General features: G+C 40.6%; 1 protein-coding gene across 1 annotated transcript in view; it reads left to right on the top strand.

Moving 5' to 3' along the window:
* PLD5 (phospholipase D family member 5) overlaps positions 1-20,915 on the top strand; it is a 405,904-nt gene that overhangs the window by 158,609 nt on the left and 226,380 nt on the right. Inside the window, exon 2 of the mRNA XM_062211388.1 lies at positions 6,512-6,648. Coding sequence (XP_062067372.1) covers positions 6,512-6,648 — 137 coding nt within the window. The remainder of the gene's footprint in view (positions 1-6,511; positions 6,649-20,915) is intronic.

The raw sequence follows: 20,915 nt of genomic DNA, 5'->3' as shown, positions 1-20,915 counted from the left end.
AAATCTTGGAATAAAGGAGACAATGCCACATCCATGTAATGGAATGTCATGTAAAAATTCAAAATTTCTTTAAAAAGAACATTTAATGCATTAAATGATATCAAGTGAAAAAACAGAACATAAAATCTTTATATAGAGAGTGATTCAATTTTATCAGATTATTAGGTGGAAATGGTATAATAAAGAACTGGAACAAAAGTTAATGACAGTTACATCTGAGTAGACTTATGAGTGATCTTTTATATATTATATGGTTTTTTTAAAGATTTATTTATTTGAAAGAGTTACACAGAGGTGGAGAGGCAGAGAGAGAGAGAGAGAGAGGTCTTCCATCTGCTGGTTCACCCCCAATTGGCCACAATGGGCGGAGCTGGGCCAATCCGAAGCCAGGAGCCAGGAACTTCTTTCAGTCTTCCCACATGGGTGCAGAGGCCCAGGTCTTGGGCCATATTTTGCTGCTCTCCCAGGCAGTAGTAGAGAGCTAGATCAGAAGTGGAGCAGCTGGGACTTGAACCAGTGCCTATATGGGATGCAGACACTACAGGCAGTGGCTTTACCCGCTACAACACAGCGCCAGCCCTCTATTATGTATTTTTTTAAAAAATATTTAACAACATTGGTCTGGCGCTGTGGTGCAGAGGGTTAAGCTGCCAGCTGCAGGGCCAGCATCCTGTATGGACACCAGTTCAAGTCCCAGCTACTGCTCTTCTGATTCAGCTTCCTGCTAATGTGCCTGGGAAAGCTATAGAGGATGGCCCAAGTGTTTGGGCCCTTGCACTTACATAGGAGACCCAGAGGATGCTCCTGGCTCCTGGTGTTGATCTGGCTCAGCCCCGGCTGTTGAAGCCATTTGGAGAATGAGCCAGAGTGTAGAAGTATGTTTTCTCTCTCTCTCTCTCTCTCTCTCTCTCTCTCTCTCTCTCTCTCTCAACTTTCAAATAATTAATAAATCTTTAAAAACATTTAACAGCAAACATGTCCTGATTATGCAAGTAATCAGAAATGCCAGGAGAAAATACATTCAAAGTAGAAAATGTAAAAAATATTTTTAAAAAATCACTGTTCAAAATTATTTTTAGGAGGTAGATGTTGTGGCACAGCAGCTGAAGCTGCTGTTTGGGACACCCTTGTCCTGTATGGGAGTGCCTGGGATCAAGTTTAGCCTCCACTTCAAATCTAACTTCCTCCTCGTGCATACCCTGGGAAGCAGTGGGTGATGGCTCCAGCAGCGGGGCTTCTGCCACCCACTTAGATGAGCATGGAGTTCCTGACTCCTGGATTTGACCTGGCCCAGCCCTGGCTATTCCAGGCATTTGGGGAGTGAACCAGCAGATGCAGAATCTCAATCTCTCTCTCTCCTTCTCTCCCTCTCTCTCTCTCTCCCTCTCTCCCTATCTCCCTCTCTCCCTCTTTCTCTGTCATTCTACCTTTCAAATAAATGAAAAAAAACTCAAATATGAAAAAACATTTTGAACCCCCATAAGAAACTTTAAAAATTTATATATTTATATTTACATTTTTATTTATATTTTTATTAGAGTGTTTTTTTATTAAACTTTTATTTAATGAATATAAATTTCCAAAGTATAGCTTATGGGTTACAATGGCTTCCCCCCTCCCATAACTTCCCTCCCGCCCGCAACCCTCCCCCCTCCCGCTCCCTTTCCCCTTCCATTCATGTAAAGATTCATTTTCAATTCTCTTTGTATACAGAAGATCAGTTTAGTATATATTAGGTAAAGATTTCAACATTTTGCCCATATAGCAACATCAAGTGAAAAAACTACCATTGGATTACTAATTATAGCATTAAATAGCAATGTACAGCACATTAAAAACAGAGATCCTACATAATTTTTTTTTTCAAAATAATTAATTTTCTATGCCATTTCCATTTTAACACCAGGTTGTTTTTTAGAAATGTGCAGGGGATTCCAACACAATTCCATCAAGATGGCATGTACCAATGCCATCGCACTAGTCCAAGTGATCAATTTCAGCTCACAATTGATAGCTCTGATAGGTCTAAGAGTCAAAGAGATCACACAAACAAGACAAGTATCTGCTAATACTAACTGATAGAATCAAAAAGGGAGAGAAAGATCCAACATGGGAAGTGGGATACACAGCAGACTCATAGGATGGCAGATGTCCTAAACACCACTCCGGCCTCAGAATCAGCCCTCAAGGCATTCAGATCTGGCTGAAGAGCCCATGAGAGTATAGCAGGCATGGAAAGCCAAGATATCATGGAAAAAAAAAAAAAAGACCTAAATGAATGATCTCTGTGAGTGAGATCCCAGTGGAAAGAACGGGGCCATCAAAGAAGGAGATACCCTTCTCCGAAGGGAGGAGAGAACCTCCACTTTGACTATGACCCTATCGGAATAAGATCAAAGTCAGCGAACTCTAAAGGCTTCCATAGCCCTGGCAACTCATGACTAGAGCCTAGGGAGATTACTGACGCCATGAACAGGAGTGTCAAATTGTTAAGTCAGCAACAGGAGTCACTGTGTACTTACACCCCATGCGGGATCTGTCCCTAATGTGTCGTCTAAAGCCAAGTGATGCTATGACTGGTACTGAAACAGTATTTTTATACTTTGCGTTTCTGTGTGGGCGCAGACTGATGAGGTCTTTGCTAATTATATACTGAAGTGATCTTCTGTATATAAAGAGAATTGGAAATGAAAAAAAAAAAAAACAACCTGGTGTTAAAATGGAAATGGCATAGAAAATATTAGAGTGTTTTTATAATGATGTCTTTAATGTTTGAAACTGTACATGCCGCCTGAGTGCTAAGGATGAAGAATGTCAAGCAGGGTTTACTAGGGATGATATGGTAGTGCCTCCTTATCTACTGTCTAGATTTGCACTGTTTGAATTACTTGCTATCAACTGAAGTACAAAACTATTAAGTGGAAAATTTCAGAAATAAACAATTTACAAGTTTTAAATTGTGTGCCATTCTGAACATCCCCTGTCCTGCCTGGGGATGTGAATTGTCCCTTTGTCTGGCACATCCACTCTGTATATGCTGCCTACCTGTTAGTCACTTAGTAGATGTCTTGGCCATTAGATTGACTATCACGGTGTCATAGTATTTGTGCTCAATTAACCCTACACAGGATTCCAACACTACATCACCGTAACCTTGTCATTCACCTTGGTGTCTTCTCACACCAGCACAAGAAGAGTGAATTAGGTATTTTGAGAGAGACCACATTCACAAGACTCTTATTGTGAATTTTTATAATTGCCCTCTTTGGTGATTGTTACTGTTGTTACTGTAACTGAGCTTGATTTACAAATGAAACTTTATCAAAGGTATTCATGGATAGGAGAAAATGTATATATAAGGTTTGGTACTGTCTATGATTTCAGGCATCTGCTGAGGTCTTGAAACATATCTCCCATGGATAAGGGGAGACTGCAGTAATTTAGGGTCCATATTCTCCAACTGTGGCCCTAGACCAGCCACATAGAAAAGTTTTTGGAATTTATTACAAATGTACATCTTTGTGCCTCACCACAGACAGAGCATGTGAAGTAGAGACTCTGGAAGTAGGACCCAGCAATGTATATCTTAACAAGCCCTTTAGGAGATTGTGGTGCATGCTGAAACTGGAGAGAAATGGAGAAATGCCATTCTGATACTGGGCTTAGAACAGTTTTGTTAAAAATTTACGGTAGAAAATTTCTGTGTAACATCTCTCTCTTTTAACTGTCCTATTTTGTGTGTGTTATTCTGTCCCTGTCTTAACATATACTTACTGCTTTTTGTTCTTGTTGCTGTTCATGTGTTCATCTTGTTTCTCCAACTATTCAAGGCACCTTACAGAACTATTCAAAATACAAGAATGTATTAACAGTAGCAAACACGATTTAGCTTGATTTAGTTCTGTCTGTCTTTCAGGCACTCTTCTAAGTACTTTACCAAGTTGTTATTATCTCCATTTTACACATCAGGAAGCTGAAACACGAGACTGAGTAACTTGCTCAAGAGCATAGCAGCAGTAAGTGGCAGAATCCGGATTCTGAAGCCTGAGCCCTCAATCAGATCACTGTGCAGCTGATTAGTCATAAAATTAGTGAGAAAAAGAGGATAAATAGGAAACTAGAAGGAAAGACAAATGCATGATCTGGCTGCTGAGTTACAGATGGTTGCAGAAGGTAGCTCCCGAATTTGCCTCTGTGTCCAGTAAAGAATGAGTTGCGAAATCTACAATCACCAAAAATATAACAGCAAGCCCATTTTCAGGAAGGTCACATCTGAATAATTAGAAACATTTCATGTGACTCTGGATCCTTGGAAATACACGGATCTCATTTTCATTCCATTCATTCACTTTTTATTTATGTGTAGAACAGTGATTTCTTGAGCATCTTCTGTTTACCAGGCACTGTGCTGGTTGCTTGGAGATGAAAAGAATAAAATATAACCCATGTCTTAAAGGTGATGAAAGAACAGTGGTTATGGCTTCCTTTGCTTTCACCTTCTTTGTCTTTGCAGAGTAAGGGAACATGCTGACAGGCAAGTGGAGTTGGAACAAGGTTGGAATAGTACTGAAGACCTCAGTGAGGATTAGAGGATACAAAGGCAACATTGACTTGGGCTGATTGTGCCTGGTTACAGAAATGCTGTTACTTCCTAACTGACTGGACCTTTCTCAGTAATTTTTAATGTGAGGCTGCCTCTTGGTCAACTGGAGTTGGGAAGGTTCCTTGAATTCCTTGGAGATGAAGTGACCATAGTGATAAAGAACAGGAGGGTGATAAGAGCGAGCTCAGCTGGTTTTATCAACTCACTCTCAAGTGTGTGTGTTTGCATGTGCAGGAGTGCACAAACATGCACACACATGTATGTACATATATTCATTCCATCACTAAGGGAGAATGCTTGCTGCCTGGGCAAAGAGCACGCTTATCTTTCTGTATCCCTGATAGCAGTACTTAGAAAGTAGATAGGTGTTTAGCCTAGCAGTTAAGGTACCTGCATCCTGTATCAGAGTACCTGGATTCCATACCTGGCTTCAGTTCCTGACTCCAGCTTCCTGCTAGTGCAGACCCTGGGAGGTACTGATGATGGCCCAACTAATTGAGTTCCTGTCATCCTTCTGTGAGACCTGACCTCGATTGAAATCTCACCTCCTGGCTTTGTCCATCGCTGTTGTGGGCATTTGGGGAGTGAACCAGCATTGAGAGCTCTTTCTCTCAAATAAAATAACAAATGGGATAAAATAAAAGTGACACATGGACTTTTATTTTAAATATTTATTTATGTGAAAGAGCTACAGAGAGGCAGAGAGAGGGAGGGAGGGAGGGAGGGAGGGGCAGAGAGAGGGAGAGGCGGAGAGGGCAGAGAGGCAGAGAGATCTTCCATCCGCTGCTTCACTCCCCAGTTGGCTGCAATGGCTGGAGCTACACCGATCTGAAGCCAGGAGCTTCTTCCAGGTCTCACACGCGGGTGCAGGGGCTCAAGGACTTGAGCCATCTTCTACTGCTTTCCCAGGCCATAGCAGATAGCTGGATCAGAAGCGGAGTAGCCGGAACTTGAGCTGGTGCCCATATGGGATGCCAGTGCTGCAGGCAGCAGCTTTACTCACTACAGCGTTGGCCCCTGAGACATGAACTTTGAAAAATTGCTTTTTTTTTTCTGTCCTCATCCTAGTTTATCTAAAAGAGGATGTCTTAGTCTGTTAAGTTTACTACAACAAAATACCATAAACTAAGCGGCTTATAAACAACCTATTTATTTCTCAGAGTTCCAAAGACCAGGAAATCCAGTTTGAGGCAATGGTAGATTCAGTTCTGGTAGGCACCCACTTCCTAGTTCACAGAAAGCAGCTTCTTGCTGCATCCTCACATGTTGAAAGGGCAAGAGCTCAGACCATAGTGGAAAAAAAGCAGGTAAAATTATTTTTCCTTGTGGTCATGGCTTCTGCCCTGTCGTCATGGCCCTGTCTTCAGTCACTTGTAGCCATGAGCCCCTAGAGACAGAGGTGTCTTAAATTATAACCCATTAGCCCAAAGATAAGGAGATGAGTGGCGTAGGTCACCTAGACCTTTGGCTTGCATTTCTAGGTGAAAATCCTATCAAGAGAAGGAATGTTGGTTGTGCCTTAAAATGTTTCAAAATGAACTGTGTCATTGCCTAATCTATGATGCCAGCATCTGTGTTTCATTTTCAGTGTGAAATAATAAGTCTTCAAATGATCTTTTTCTCAATTGCCTTTGATTAGAAAGGAGAGGAAGAAACTTGTTCAAAAGTCTGGGTGCTGTGCTTGAATGATTGAACAGGTTCTGGTGTAATTCCGAGGGTTTTGATGGCTGTATTGAGAATAAGCATGAAGGTCTGAGTGTTTTTATCCAGAAAGCAGTCCTCCTCTAACAGGGATAAAAGTAATTATATCCCTAAGGATCCTTCATGGAATTTTAAAAAGTTGTCAGATCTTGAGTTTCTTAAGTGACAGTAGTGCCACTTACTTTTCTTCCTCTTTTTTCTCTCTAGTCCCAGCAGAAGTGCATCGTGATCTTTGCCTTGGTCTGCTGCTTCGCCATCCTAGTTGCATTGATATTTTCAGCCGTGGACATTGTGGGAGAGGATGAGGATGGACTCTCAGAAAAGAATTGTCAAAATAAATGTCGGTAAGAGGTAACAAACAAAACTTCTCTTTTAGGGGGTGGGCAAGAGTCAAGGAGGGTCCTGGTTAGGAAAGAGATGAATACCCTAAACGTACCTTATCATCTGCCTTCCCCTTGACTCAAGCTACAGCACGACTCTGACATGCTTGCTTTTAAGTCAAGGCAAAGAATATGACCAATGATTTAATTCACTTTACTATTTGATCGTATTCTATACGTAGGGGTCATATCTGAAAACTTCTCTAGACGAGGGTTTGGTTTATTCCCTGATGAACCTGGCAAAAATGGATATTCCAGTGAACAAAGAACATTTCTAGTTATATCAAATAGGATTTTTGATAGATGGTCCATTTCACCTTGAGAAAATTTCCAAATTTGAGGTAGAGAGTAAATTTGTAGGGCCGGCGCCAAGGCTCACTTGTCTAATCCTCTGCCTGCGGCACCGGCATTCCAGGTTCTAGTCCCAGTTGGGGCACCAGATTCTGTCCCGGTTGCTCCTCTTCCAGTCCAGCTCTCTGCTGTGGCCCGAGAGTGCAGTGGAGGATGGCCCAAGTGCTTTGGCCCCTGCACCAGCGTGGGAGACCAGGAGGAAGCATCCGGCTCCTGGCTTCGGATCGGCGCAGCCCGCCGGCTGTGGCGGCCATTAAGGGAGTGAACCAACGGAAGGAAGACCTTTCTCTCTGTCTCTCTCACTGTCTAACTCTGCCTGTCAAAAAGAAAAAAATTTTAAGCATGTCTTGGGGAAGACATGGACCTCCTCAATCTGCCCCAGTTCAGTGCAGTTTGGGCTTCATCTAGAAATGACAATAGTTTTACTATGATGAATGAAATCTCTTCAGTGACACCAATAGTGTTTCCCTGGCATCATTTCCAATGGGCAGAGTCATCTCAGCATGGTCATCCAATACCTCTCTTCATTCAACTCTTGCCTGAGCTGCTATATTTATTTTTCTCAGGCCAAGGGTGGTGTGTGTGTGTGTGTGTGTGTGTGTGTGTGAGAGAGAGAGAGAGAGAGAGAGAAAGTTCCCAGAGGGAAAGATAGCTAACAGGTCTCCTTTTACATATGAATTGCTGCCAAGCTGAAGTGAGACCACCGAGTTACAACAGTAATTATGAATTGGAGCTCATAATGAATTTAAATTGTAAGTGTTCCCTGTGGAGAGCATTAGTGTCTGAGCCTTACTTTTCTGGCTTAAAATGAACAGCAACCTGATAATGTATATGTGAATTTCTATCCTGGATATTTTACCTTCAGACTGAATGGTCTCACACAGGAAATATCATAAAAAGACAATTGACTTTTTTAACCCATGATACATTATAGTTTGGTTACTAGGCAACAAGTGTTAAATACAGAGCAGAGCATATGAAAAAAAAATCTACATTTTATATTTTATTCCTTCCTGTTATAAAGATGTTCTATAAATGTATTTATTTCCTAATCTGAATCTGAGAGAAAAATTGTACTGAGACTTTGGAAAGAAATAGTGATAGATTACTATATCGTCTTCTAGTACTGTCATACTTCACATGTAAACATTCCTTGGAGGAGGGAAAATGATTCATTTATTGAGGGGAAACACTGTGTCTCTGTCACCTCACTTTGTAATGAAAAAATGCTGGATACTTTAAATGCAAACTCTAACACCTGGCAAATAATTCTATGGAGATCAACCCATAACAACTTCCTTAAGACAAAATATCTTGATTTTTCAACCAGTGTTTCCAGGTATTGGTAGCTTTAAATGAAAAAGAGAGAACATATTACTTTTCACTTTGAGAAAGCTACCTGGATTTTTACTTTTAACTCTCACAACTGGAATTTGGGTCTGGTTATTCTTCCAATCTTAATCAGTAACTAAATTCTGATAACTCTTCATAGCTTCTCTGTCTATAAGATACTCTTCTTTTTTTAAAAAAAAAATTTATTTGAAAGGAAGAGTTACAGAGGTAGAGAGAGAGGGGATGAGAGAAAGGGGGGGGAGAGAAAGAATGAGAGAAAGGGGGAGAGAGGGAGAGAAAGAAGGGAGAGAGGGAGGGAGGAAAGGAGAGTGGGAGAGAGAGGGAGGGAGGGAGGGAGGGAGAGGGAGAGGTCTTCCATCTCCTGGTTCATTCCCAAATCTCTACAACGGCCAAAACTGGGCTCATCTAAAGCCAAGAGCCTGGAGTTTCTACCGAGTCTCACAGGAGGATGCAGGGGCCCAAGGACTTGGTCCATCTTCCACTGCCTTCCTAGGCCATAGCAGAGAGCTGGATTGGAAGAGGAGCAGCCAGGACTCAAAATGGTGCCCATATGGGATGCTGGTACTGCAGGCAGCAGCTTAAACAGCTACACCACAGTGCTGGACTGGAAGAGGAACAACTGGGACTAGTACCCAGCGCTGCCCCTACTGGGACTAGAACCCTGGGTGCCAGCGCCACAGGCGGAGGATTAGCCAAGTGAGTCATGGTGCCCGCCCGCACTTAGATTTAATCTACTGCATTTAGCAAGTGAGCCAACTGATCCACCTCTTAATGGCTCTCTTGTGTCTCTCCCCAGTTGTCAATTCCTCCTTCTTTCCTACCACTTTAGCCAAGCTTCCTCTGAGTTTCTGTGTAGGAGTTACTTTAGTTGAGAAGATGACATTCACTTAATACATCTTTGGCTTTCTTTCCAACTTAGAATCCCTAACGTGTCTTCATTTGTACTTGCTTCTCCAACTTATGTCTCAGGGGGAGATGTCCCATTGCCCTTCTCAAAGCAAACCCCTCTATGTACACACTTACTCCTTTGGAAGCAAATAAGACTGTCCATGTGAAAAAAGCAGAGCTTACATGTTTTGAGCTTGTTGAGGCAAGAGCTTAATGTTTCAGCAGAGTCCCAAGGGTTGCCAGAGGAGTGGGAAAGGTTGATAGTAGAGAGGAATAAACACTGCACACTACTCTCCTCCTCTCCTGCGTATCTACTCTTGTAAAGTGTCTTCTAGAAGCTTGGGCTGTGCAACCTCAGTGTGCTTAGCTTTTTCATCCTCTGCCCTTTTTCAAAAGTGTGAGCCTATTTCCGCAATCACAGTTTTAGCCATGTTGGTGTTATCAGTCTTTTGGTTCTTTCATTGTTTCCCCAACTGGATTAACAATCTCTAAGAATAAGGAACTCATCTCTTTTTCTCTCTGTGTCTTAAACTCAAACAACATCTCATATATCACTAAGTAGCTACCCTTTTTTAGTAGGTAATAATTGCCATGTAAAGCAAACTATTACAAAAAATAATACTATTCTTTGAAATGATATGTATTAGTTAGAACAATTTATTATTCTTCCCTAGTAGAATTTATTTTGGGGGCAATATCTAAGGGTGATGAGAGGGAAGAAGCTAAAGTTTAGATTGTATTCCTAAAGGCTCATTTGGAAATAAGGTTGATAAAGAAAACTTGCTGAGAAACTACCAAAATGAAGTGGAAATATCTGATTTTATCATTTTATTTCAAACTAGCATTGGATAAATCACTTTTAACAATTATTGGGAATAAAAATAAAAGATTAATTTTAAATGAATGCAATGAGAAGTCCCCAAACACACTTAACTACAAGCATTTTTATGCCTTTGGACTTTGCTTTCATGTGAAAAGGCACACACTAACATTTTCATTCAACATTGAGTACAACAGAATTCAAATTTCGTGAATTATGAGAGATTTGATTGGCCCCAGTCCACAGAAAGTGCTGTATATATTCCCACAGCTACAATCTCAAAGATTATTTTTAAAATAATGTTTTATCTTTAGCATTTAATTTTTAAAGGCGGAAATCTGAGAGCATGACACTTCCTAATGGTCTATAATTACTATTTGGGGAAGCAGCAGAAGCTAATTATTTCAAAGTTTTGATTTTAATGAAACTTAATATATGATTAATGATGTTGACATTTCCTGTTGCCAGGTTAGTTCTCCAAAAAGATTATTTGAACATGGGACATATTTTTCAAAAAGTTCATTGAAGCTTTATGGGCGCAGCCATATCTGATCTTCAGGAATAATGCTGGGGACAGAATGTACTGCTGGCTTTTTGGCAGAGAGTCTGTTTTGGCCACCTTGCTGAGAAGGCCTCCTTGCAGAATTATTCTCCTCATACAGAAAAGAGCTCAACCCTTCACCTGAGGCAAAAAGGATGTTGTCCAAAGTGGTGAAGTGGAGAGAAAAATGAAAACAAAACCTAGATTGATGCATCTGATGAATGTTTTTATATTTTGCTTATAGACCTGAAATTAGAAACTCTTTTTAATCAAGGCTTTCAGCTAAAATAATTGCCATAATAACAAAGACTATATTGAGAGAGATGAAATTTAACAACAACAAAAAAAATCTGTTAACGAATTCAGCTTCCAAAACTGCACAAGTTGAAATTTAGAACAGCTTGCAAATTTGGAATGCAGTGTTTGAGTGGGGTTGTTTCAGATTAGAAACTTTGAACTGTGAATCTGAAAGACATGGCTGCAAGCAATAAAAGAGCGTTCAAAGAAACCGCCACTGTCAGTCCAAAGCTAGTTTTCAGAAATGACTCACACTTGATGTAGTGATGTGTTTGGAACACAAAACAGCTTCAGAAAGCTCACGGTTGATCTCACATCTGTCCCTTCAAGCTTGGGCTTGATATTCTCATTTATATATTGATGCTAATTTTCTTTCTATGGTATTATGAGACAAAAGTAAGATAACATGTGTGCAGAAGATTGGGCAGTGGCTTAGAAAGTGAAATGTTACAGGCTGGCTCTGTGACGTGGTGGGCTAAGCCTCGCCGGCGGCACACCCGTTGTATATGGGCACTAGTTTGAATCCTGGATGCTCCAATTCTGATCCAGCTCTCTGCTATGGCCTGGGAAAGCAGTGGAAGATGGTTCAAGTCCTTGGGCCCCTGCACCCACATGGGGGACCCGGAAAAAACTCCTTGCTTTGGATCAGCCCAGCTCTATCCATTGCAGCCATTTGGGGTGTGAACCAGTGGATGGAAGACCTTTCTCTCTGTAACTCTACCTCTCAAACAAACAAATGATATCTTTTTAAAAAAAAGTCAGGTGTTATGTTAATATGATTCATCTCATTTTTGAGTCACACTCACAAAAACTGATAGTATCCAGTGCAGAAGTGTCACTTTTTGATATGAGCCACAGACTCATGTTTTACAAAATTAAAAATTGTAGTTTATTAGACCTCTAACTACCTACTGAGAAGCTTTGGAATGTTGGCTTATCCTGGGCAGTGGAGATCAAGGTGTAGCAGTGAGCCACAGCCAAGAGCATGTCAGATCTTGGCACCCGAGAGACCTCAGTGTGTCTCAGCTTGGCCATCTGTATGCAGACTTGGTCATCTACACTGTCTTAAAAAGAGAGAGATTTATTTATTTGAAAACCAGGGTAAGAGAGAAGGAGAGACAGAGGTCTTCCGTCTGTTGGCTTACTCCCCAAGTGTCTGTAATAGCCAGGACAGAGCCAGGTAAAAGCCAGGAGGGAGGAGCTTCATCCAGTACTCAGACATGGGTGGTAGGGCCCACACACTTCAGTCATCTTCCACTGCTTTTTTAAAGCCATTAGCAAAGAGCTGGACTGGAAGTGGAACAACCCGGATACAAATGGGCTCCTGTATGGAATGCTGGCATCATAGACAGTGGCTTTACTTGCTACTCCACAATTTTGGCCCCAAATTGTCTTGTTTCAGAGGTAGGTGACAATAAGAGTACATATTCCATACAGTTTTATAAAAAGAATTAAAGTATTAGAGTGTAACTTACTTGAATAAAAGGGAAAAACATATGTTTGGAAATCTCTTCTCTCAAGTTTAACCTATAAAATTCATCATCTTAGATTTAGTTCATCTGCCTTTATTTATTTTATTATACCCATATTTCCAAGTTATTCCATTTGATCCCTGCCTTTTTAAACAAGTAACTGTGTATGCAGTTGAAAAGCTAATATATACAGATGATGAACACATAAACAATACAATTTTAAAATGAAATAGGATCCCTCTCCTATTGCAGATCTGCAGTTCCTTTACCCAGAGGTAAGGGAAATCCTTTAGGAAATGGGACTTTATACATGTGTATTGATATATGTATTAAGCTTATTTATATCATTTTGCTATATTATGGAACTTTAGATATCCATCCATTTTTTTTCTCACAAATGAGAAGAAATAGAAATGATTTTGTTCATTGCAGAAATTTTTTCCCAGACATCTTTACATATTAAGATTTAACCCTGGCTGCATGGTAGTCATTGTATAAATAGAATTTAATTTAACAAGTCCTTCATTGATTTGAGGACATTTAAGTTCAATGTGAGTTTTGTTGTTGTTGAAATAAACTAGGCCACAAGGTAGTTCTTATTTAAACACATTTAGCTATATGTCATAGAATCAAATTGCTAGGTCAAAGGGTAGATGTATGTTAAGCTTGGATAGATGGTACAAATCATATCCCAAAGAGTTTGTATCTTTAAAATATGTGAGTATCTTTTTCTCCACTCTTGCCAAATTATGTATTATCAAATTATTTTATCTTTGCTAATTGGATAAAAGAAAACTATTGTGTTTTAAATTATAAGTAATATTAAAAATCTTTTGAGCCATGCTTCTTCATCTGTGACTTGCCTGTTCATGTCATTTCCATACATTAGAAGTGTGGCTTGATAGGGGGTCCACTAAAACATAGAAAACTATCTGATACCAATAAAATAAACATAACAATAGTAACAAAATAAGGACACCATAACACGGAGCAAATCTAATGAATTGGAGCAGTATAATGACATTTTGGGGCCTTTCTTCTCCATTAAGTTAGAAATATCAAATTGTGGGAAGGATGAGTCAGTAGTTACTAATGCTTTACTTTCATAGAACGTTGAAAATTGATTGTTGTGTGCATCTATAAAGTGAACTTTCACTGTGATCGCAATCCTTCAATAATTGTGACATTAGCTATATAAGATGGGCCAGGCCTGTCCCTTGTTATAAATGAAGCACTTTATTTTGAGCACTCTTTTGGAAATACTGCAGACGGGGATATTTAGTTCCCTAGCTGTTATGCAGATGTTTGCTTGTCTTTATCATGCAATTCTCAGTGATGCTGTTTACTATTAACTGAAGTTAGAGTCAGCTGTTATATTTTCATGTGATAATCATATTATTCAGTGACCGTGCATATCCTGGTATTCAGTTCAAGTAATGAGTCTAGAGCTAAATCTCTAGGTTGGGGTGTCAATTGAATCACTACAGCCCCTCACAAAACCTGCCCACATAATATTGTGACTTGATCCACAACACTGGGCTTCTCTCTGGATGTCCCCACCTAAAACTTTGCCCTAACCAGGGCCTGGTCCGTTCCTGTCCTCCTCCTCCCAAGAGACTATGGTTCTGAGTTCTCAGCATGCTTGCCCTAAGACTACCACCAGAGAAGAGAGACTGTTTCATTGACTACATTTCCGACTGGTGATATGTACCTATTGATTTTACTGCACAAAAAAGTCTTTCTGAATTTTGCAAAGCCTTTAAGATATAAATCCTTGCATTGCACTTATTTTTTAAAAGATTTATTTATTTATTTGAAAAACAGTTACAGAAAGGCAGAGACAGAGAAGACTTCCATTGACTAGTTCACTCCCCAAATTAGCACAACGGCTGGAGCTGGGCCAATCTGAAGCCAGGAGCTTCTTCCAGGTCTCCCATTTGGGTGCAGGGGGGCCAAGGACTTGAGCCATCTTCTGCTTTCCCAGGCCATACCAGAGAGCTGGATTGTAAGTGGAGGAGCTGGGACTTGACCTGGCACCCATATGGGGTGCTGGAACTGCAGGTGGCCGCACCGTGCCCTTGTTTTAAGCCCAAAATTCCTTAGAAGGCTTGAGCTAGGACATTGTTTTCTAAATGAAATGCAAGTTCACTTTCTTCTTTGATATCTTGGAGGAGTTCCTCTGGTTTGTTATACATAAAGTTGTGCAACACATGGAATTCAAGCTCCCTGCAAGCCTAATCTCTCTCTTGACTCCTTTACCAACTTCCTTGCAATGATGGAGTTGTCCAAAATGGCTTCCTTGGCACTAAAATCACCAAGCGCTCCCAGGCCTCAGCGCCTTCCTATCTATTGCCTTCTGTGCTAGCATAGCCTTCCTTCCTGCCTCCGTCTCAGTGGTTTCACCATTCTAATGGGAATGTTCAACAACTCCTCTGTCCACCTTGATGATCCCTGTCAGGTCGCTGTTCTATGCTAAGCCACTACCCAGAGTTGCCCTCTGGTGGTGAACCTTTAGTATTAATGTTGCTAGTAATTTAACAAGTCTCCAATGGAGGTTTACTTTACAAAACTAGTGTCTTAGAGTTGTTGCGCATTCCTATTAGAGGTGTGAACTATGCACTTCTGTGTTAAAGTCCACAATGTTGAGCTGAGCTATGTTACATCAGGGATCTTTGAGTTTAGCTGTCTTTTCTTTTGCATTGTTATCAAAAAACCAGGTAAGAGTTTCTCACCCTCACCCCTGCTGTTGTAGTAAATTAGGAATGTTGGACACAGGGAATTTTAGAGTTCCAAGAATATTAGCGTCAAATGCCAATTCTTCCTCAGAATAGTCTTAGGTTGGTGAGTATCAAGTTGGGACTGTGGTTTCAGATTAATGAAAGCTGAGTCAAGTGATATTTTAAATAATTCAAAACATACTAAATCTATGTGTGAATAAATATAGCTTGCAAATGTGATATTAAAAATTGATTAGATTGTTTGGTATCTGCTGTGTCTGACTTCAGGTTCAGGCATTCATAATTATGCTCACAAAGGCCTCAATTTTTTATTTTCTCTTGGGAGTCAGGTGTTATTAAAAGTTCCCTTCAGAAGTCATTTTCTGGTGATTTTGTTGTGTTGGCATTTTCATGATAGACAAAATTGGGCAATCCTCCTCAGGTGTGCGTTATTTTTTCTGGTTGAAAAAATTCACTGTTACAACTTTGATAAAAGATGGAGCAATGATACTTATTCTTTGTATATGTCACCATCAAATTTTCATTCCAGGTTTAGTCTCAAGGATTTCATGGAGTACAGTGGTGATTTCCAATAAAATATCTACTTACTTGAAAGACAGAATGGCAGAGAATGAATGAGTGAATGAGATATCTTCCATTTGCTATCTCACTTTCCAGAAGCCTGCAACAGCTGGGGCTGGGCCAGGCCAAAGCCAGGAGCCTAAGGATTCCATTTGAGTCTCCCATGTAGGTGGCAAAATGCTTGGGCTTTCATCTGTTTCTTCTCAGGCACGTTAGCAGGAAACTCCCATGAGAAGCTGAAATAGCCAGCACTGGAACTGGCATTCTGGTATGGGATGTGGATGTCCCGAGCAGTGGCTTACCCCACTATGTCATAATGCATACCACTGGGGTACAGGATCTTTGTTCATGTCAATGGATGACCTTGTATTTTAGTATGGCTCGAAATGTCAAGATGTGAGGTGCTGTACCTTAATTACTGTGTATTGTCTTCTGTTCTAGACTATACACCTGCTGGGTTCGACAACTCTGTGTCAATGTTTGCATTTCTGGCAGCTAGCAGAGTGCTAGAGTGTATTGAGTGCTGACGCCAGGAGGAATGGAGGAATGCTGTACTAAGTTAATATGTCTGGCCTAGTAGTGCACCAGACAGTGTGGGTGTTCAAATAAATATTGAACTAGGATAAAAGAAGAAAACAAAGTGGTAAGGAAAAGAGAGACAGGGAAAAAAGCTTTCAGGTCTCCTGTGACCCTCCCAAGTAAAGCTGGTTAAGTCACTTAATGTTCCCAGTTTACATTTGCGTTTTCTCATCCCTATAACGAGGTCATCAAAGATGACCTCCAAAACCCCTTTCTTTAACATACGTAAGTCTATGAAAGGCCAAAACATTGAAATGTTTAATGATCCATTTCATTAACATGCATGAAGAAATGCCTAAATATATCCACAGAATTTTTAAGCTTTTAAGATTGTCTAAGTTCATTTGATTGATTCTTTTTTTCAATCTGTCGAATTTAATAGGGCTTTTTAAAATAAGGACTACTTTGCTTAAGGACAGTGATGGGGTCCAGCGCTGTGGTGCAGCAGGTTAACGCCCTGGCCTTAAGCGCCAGCATCCCATATAGGCACCGGTTCTAGTCCTGGCTGCTCCACTTCCAATCCAGCTCTCTACTATAGCCTGGAAAAACAGTAGATGGCCCAAGCCTTTGGGCCCCTGCACCCATGTGAGAGACCTGGAAGAAGCTCCTGGCTCCTGGCTTCAGATCGGCACAGCTCTGGCCATTGCGGCCAATTGAGGAGTGAACCATTGGAAGAAAGACGTCTCTGTGTAACTCTTTCAAATAAATAAGTAAATCTTAAAGGACAATGATAAAGCTGATAATACAAAAATAGTTATCAGTTCCTACCACCAAGAGTATGCAGGAGGTGGCACAGTAAACAAGCACATTGCTGCGTAAAAATTAAAAAGACAAGAGATAGCCTTAGTGTTAGGGAAACACAGAAAGGAGCTGCTACCTCCAGGCCAGTGACAGGGCAGGTGATCAGACTTGAGTAACTCCAGCCTTTCCAAATAAAGACTACAGTGTGCAAAATCGTAACAATAGGAAAAGCATGATTTTAGTCCAGAAGAGCAAGCATTTGTTTCCATATGACTGAATGCCAGTGACCATCAGGTGAAGGTGCCATCCACAGGGCTTGGAAATTTGGACTTTATTTCAAAACCAACTGGAAGACATTAAGCAGTTAAGAAGAGTGCATATTATTCTGTTTGCTTTTCAGGGGGAAATGTATGAATAATTATATAGGTATTGAAAAAGCCAGTTCTCAAAGCATCTGTCCAGATACCTGGTTTAGGTTCTTGGTAGAGTAGTCTCTGAGTTTGAATGGAGTCCTATGGGAATCTGTGGGTTTGCATTCAACAACAACAAAGACTCCTTAAAATTTTTGCAACTTAAGGCGTGAGAACCACTGGATAAGTAAATGGAGATTTAGTAGTGGGGACCTCACAGGGGCATAGATTTTGGAGTCAGGTAAACATTGGATCTCAACCCCAGGACTTAGCTGTTTCATCTTAGGCTGTGGTTTTTCTTCCATAAATGGGCTTTAAAATACAAGTTGAACTGATCAGCTCCTGTCCTGACTTTAGATGTACAATGTAATACTCTATCCTTTTTAGTATTTGTTGTTGTTGTTGTTGTTCTAGTACTATTGGTTGAACTCAGTAATTAACACACAATTATTCTCAGGTGTTTAAATTTTAACTGAAAAGTGATCCCTGTTAAATCTAAGAGTGGAAAAAGAGAGGGAGGAAATGAACAATTAGGAACATGCTCAATCGGACTGGCCGTAAATGGTGGAGTCAGAAATGTGCAGGGGATTCCAACACAATTCCATCAAGATGGCATGTACCAATGCCATCGCACTAGTCCAAGTGATCAATTTCAGCTCACAATTGATAGCTCCGATAGGTCTAAGAGTCAAAGAGATCACACAAACAAGACAAGTATCTCCTAATACTAACTGATAGAATCAAAAAGGGAGAGAAAGATCCAACATGGGAAGTGGGATACACAGCAGACTCATAGGATGGCAGATGTCCTAGACAGCACTCCGGCCTCAGAATCAGCCCTCAAGGCATTCAGATCTGGCTGAAGAGCCCATGAGAGTATAGCAGGCATGGAAAGCCAAGATATCATGGAAAAAAAAAAAAAAAAGACCTAAATGAATGATCTCTGTGAGTGAGATCCCAGTGGAAAGAACGGGGCCTTCAAAGAAGGAGGTACCCTTCTCCGAAGGGAGGAGAGAACCTCCACTTTGACTATGACCCTATCGGAACAATATCAAAGTCAGTGAACTCTAAAGGCTTCCATAGCCCTGGCAACTCATGACTAGAGCCCAGGGAGATTACTGACGCCATGAACAGGAGTGTCAAATTGTTAAGTCAGCAACAGGAGTCACTGTGTACTTACACCCCATGCGGGATCTGTCCCTAATGTGTCGTCTAAAGCCAAGTGATGCTAGGACTGGTACTGAAACAGTATTTTTATACTTTGCGTTTCTGTGTGGGCGCAGACTGATGAGGTCTTTGCTAATTATATACTGAAGTGATCTTCTGTATATAAAGAGAATTGGAAATGAAAAAAAAAAAAAAACAACCTGGTGTTAAAATGGAAATGACATAGAAAATTAATTATTTTGAAAAAAAATTATGTAGGATCTCTGTCTTTAATGTGCTGTACATTGCTATTTAATGCTATAATTAGTAATCCAATGGTAGTTTTTTCACTTGATGTTACTATATGGGCAAAATGTTGAAATCTTTACCTAGTATATACTAAACTGATCTTCTGTATACAAAGAGAATTGAAAATGAATCTTTACATGAATGGAAGGGGAGAGGGAGTGGGAGGGGGGTGGGTTGCGGGCGGGAGGGAAGTTATGGGAGGGGGGAAACCATTGTAACCCATAAGCTATACTTTGGAAATTTATATTCATTAAATAAAAGTTTAATTAAAAAAAATAAATAAAATAAAATACAAGTTGAGCACCCCAAATTCAAAAAATTTGAAATGTTCTGAAATATGAAACTTTTTGAATACCAACATGATGCCACAAGTAGAATATACCACACCAGGGGCCAGCACTATGGCACATTGGGTTGAAGCCCCTGCCTGTAGCATCAGCATCCCACGTGGGCTTTGGTTTGAATCCTGGCTGCTCCAGTTCTCATCCAGCTCCCTGATGATGTGCCTGGGAAAGCAGCAGATGACAGCCAAAATCTTTGGACCCCTGCACCCATGTGGAAAACCCAGAAGAAGTTCCTGGCTTTGGCCTGGCCCAGCCCCTGTTGTTGTGGCCATTGGAGAGTGAACCGGCACATAGAAGATCTCTCTCTCTCTCTCTCTCAACTATGCCTTTCAAATACATAAAATCTTTAAAAAAAGGAAAATTCCACACTTGACCTCATGTGATAGGTCACAGTAAAAATGCAGATACACTAAAAATGCTTTACACAATTACCTTCAGTCTACATGCGTTATATGTGAATTTACCTCCAAATCACTAAATATCCAAAACCTGGAACACTTCTGGTCTCAAGCATTTCAGATAGCGATACTCAACCTAAGCCTCATGGGGTTTCAGTTAGGATTAACATGTAGGGCACCTGTTCTGTTAGGTTCACATTTGGATAGCTACTTGTGTCAAAGTATAGCTAGAGAATGCAGTTCTGTTGTGAACAGGGTGGTGCCTGTGGGTCCTGAGTGTAGATGTCCAGAAGTTAATGCTGCATTGTTGAGAAGAGCTTCAGGAAGAAGCCAGAGGTGAGGATGAGGTGTCATCTTCCAGGGGCCAGAAGGAAGCTAAGAGGAGATCTCACCACTCATCTCCATGTCAACACCAAATAAATGTTTTTGAGGAAAAAAATCTAGTGGGGGAAATGAAACAAAAGTAAGTAGAAAGAATGCAGAGAGGATTTTATTTCTCAAGGATACAAAAAAGAGACGTTCAGTGGCTTACAGTGAAGTAAGACTGAACAGTGATTTAAAGCAGTAACATCCTCTCACCAATGCTGGGTTCTTTTGGCTACGGTAGTTGGTTGGATTGACCCTGGAGAAACGATATCTTTGGCTTTGTACCCTGACTTGAAATATGTGATAAAGCCCCAGAGGCAGAAACTGGTTGTTTACTACTTTTTGAGTGGGAAGAATACTTTGAAGTTTCTCTTGTTTGGAAGAGCTGTTTTATGCAGAATTCATGTTGGTTCCTTACAGCAAGGGCTGCCTGGTACCCAGGTCTTTGACTTTGCTTCAAGAAAGGATTCAGGAGTGGGTCAGAGAATAGTGAATAGCAAGCAGCAAGTGTTCTACTGAGAAAGCAAAGACACACACTCCACAGAGTGGGGCCTAATTGAAGGGAAGTGACCCCGCCTCTGAACTGTGGTTAACAATATATGTGTCCTTTAGTCACTGGGGATGCACATTGTAATAAGAGGGCAGAATATTCATGTTTTTCTGGGAATGAGATGAGAGATTTCCTGGAATCCAGCTACTGCTCTTTTTTACTCCTGAAATGGTTTCATATTTCTTGTAATGGCACCTGGTATGTGTGTCATTCAACTTGCTAATGTATTACCATGAGCTATAATGAGCTGTTTGTCAGTCTGGGTCAGCTTCAGTTCCATATACTGTTATGAGCCTTGTCCAGGCAGGAATCCATTTTCAGATAAAGGGAATCTAATTCATATCCTGTGTGTCTTGAGGTAGTAGGA

Source organism: Lepus europaeus, chromosome 14, assembly GCF_033115175.1.
Source record: "Lepus europaeus isolate LE1 chromosome 14, mLepTim1.pri, whole genome shotgun sequence".
Classification (NCBI taxonomy): Eukaryota; Metazoa; Chordata; class Mammalia; order Lagomorpha; family Leporidae; genus Lepus; species Lepus europaeus.
This window is presented reverse-complemented; position numbering and strand designations above follow the sequence as displayed.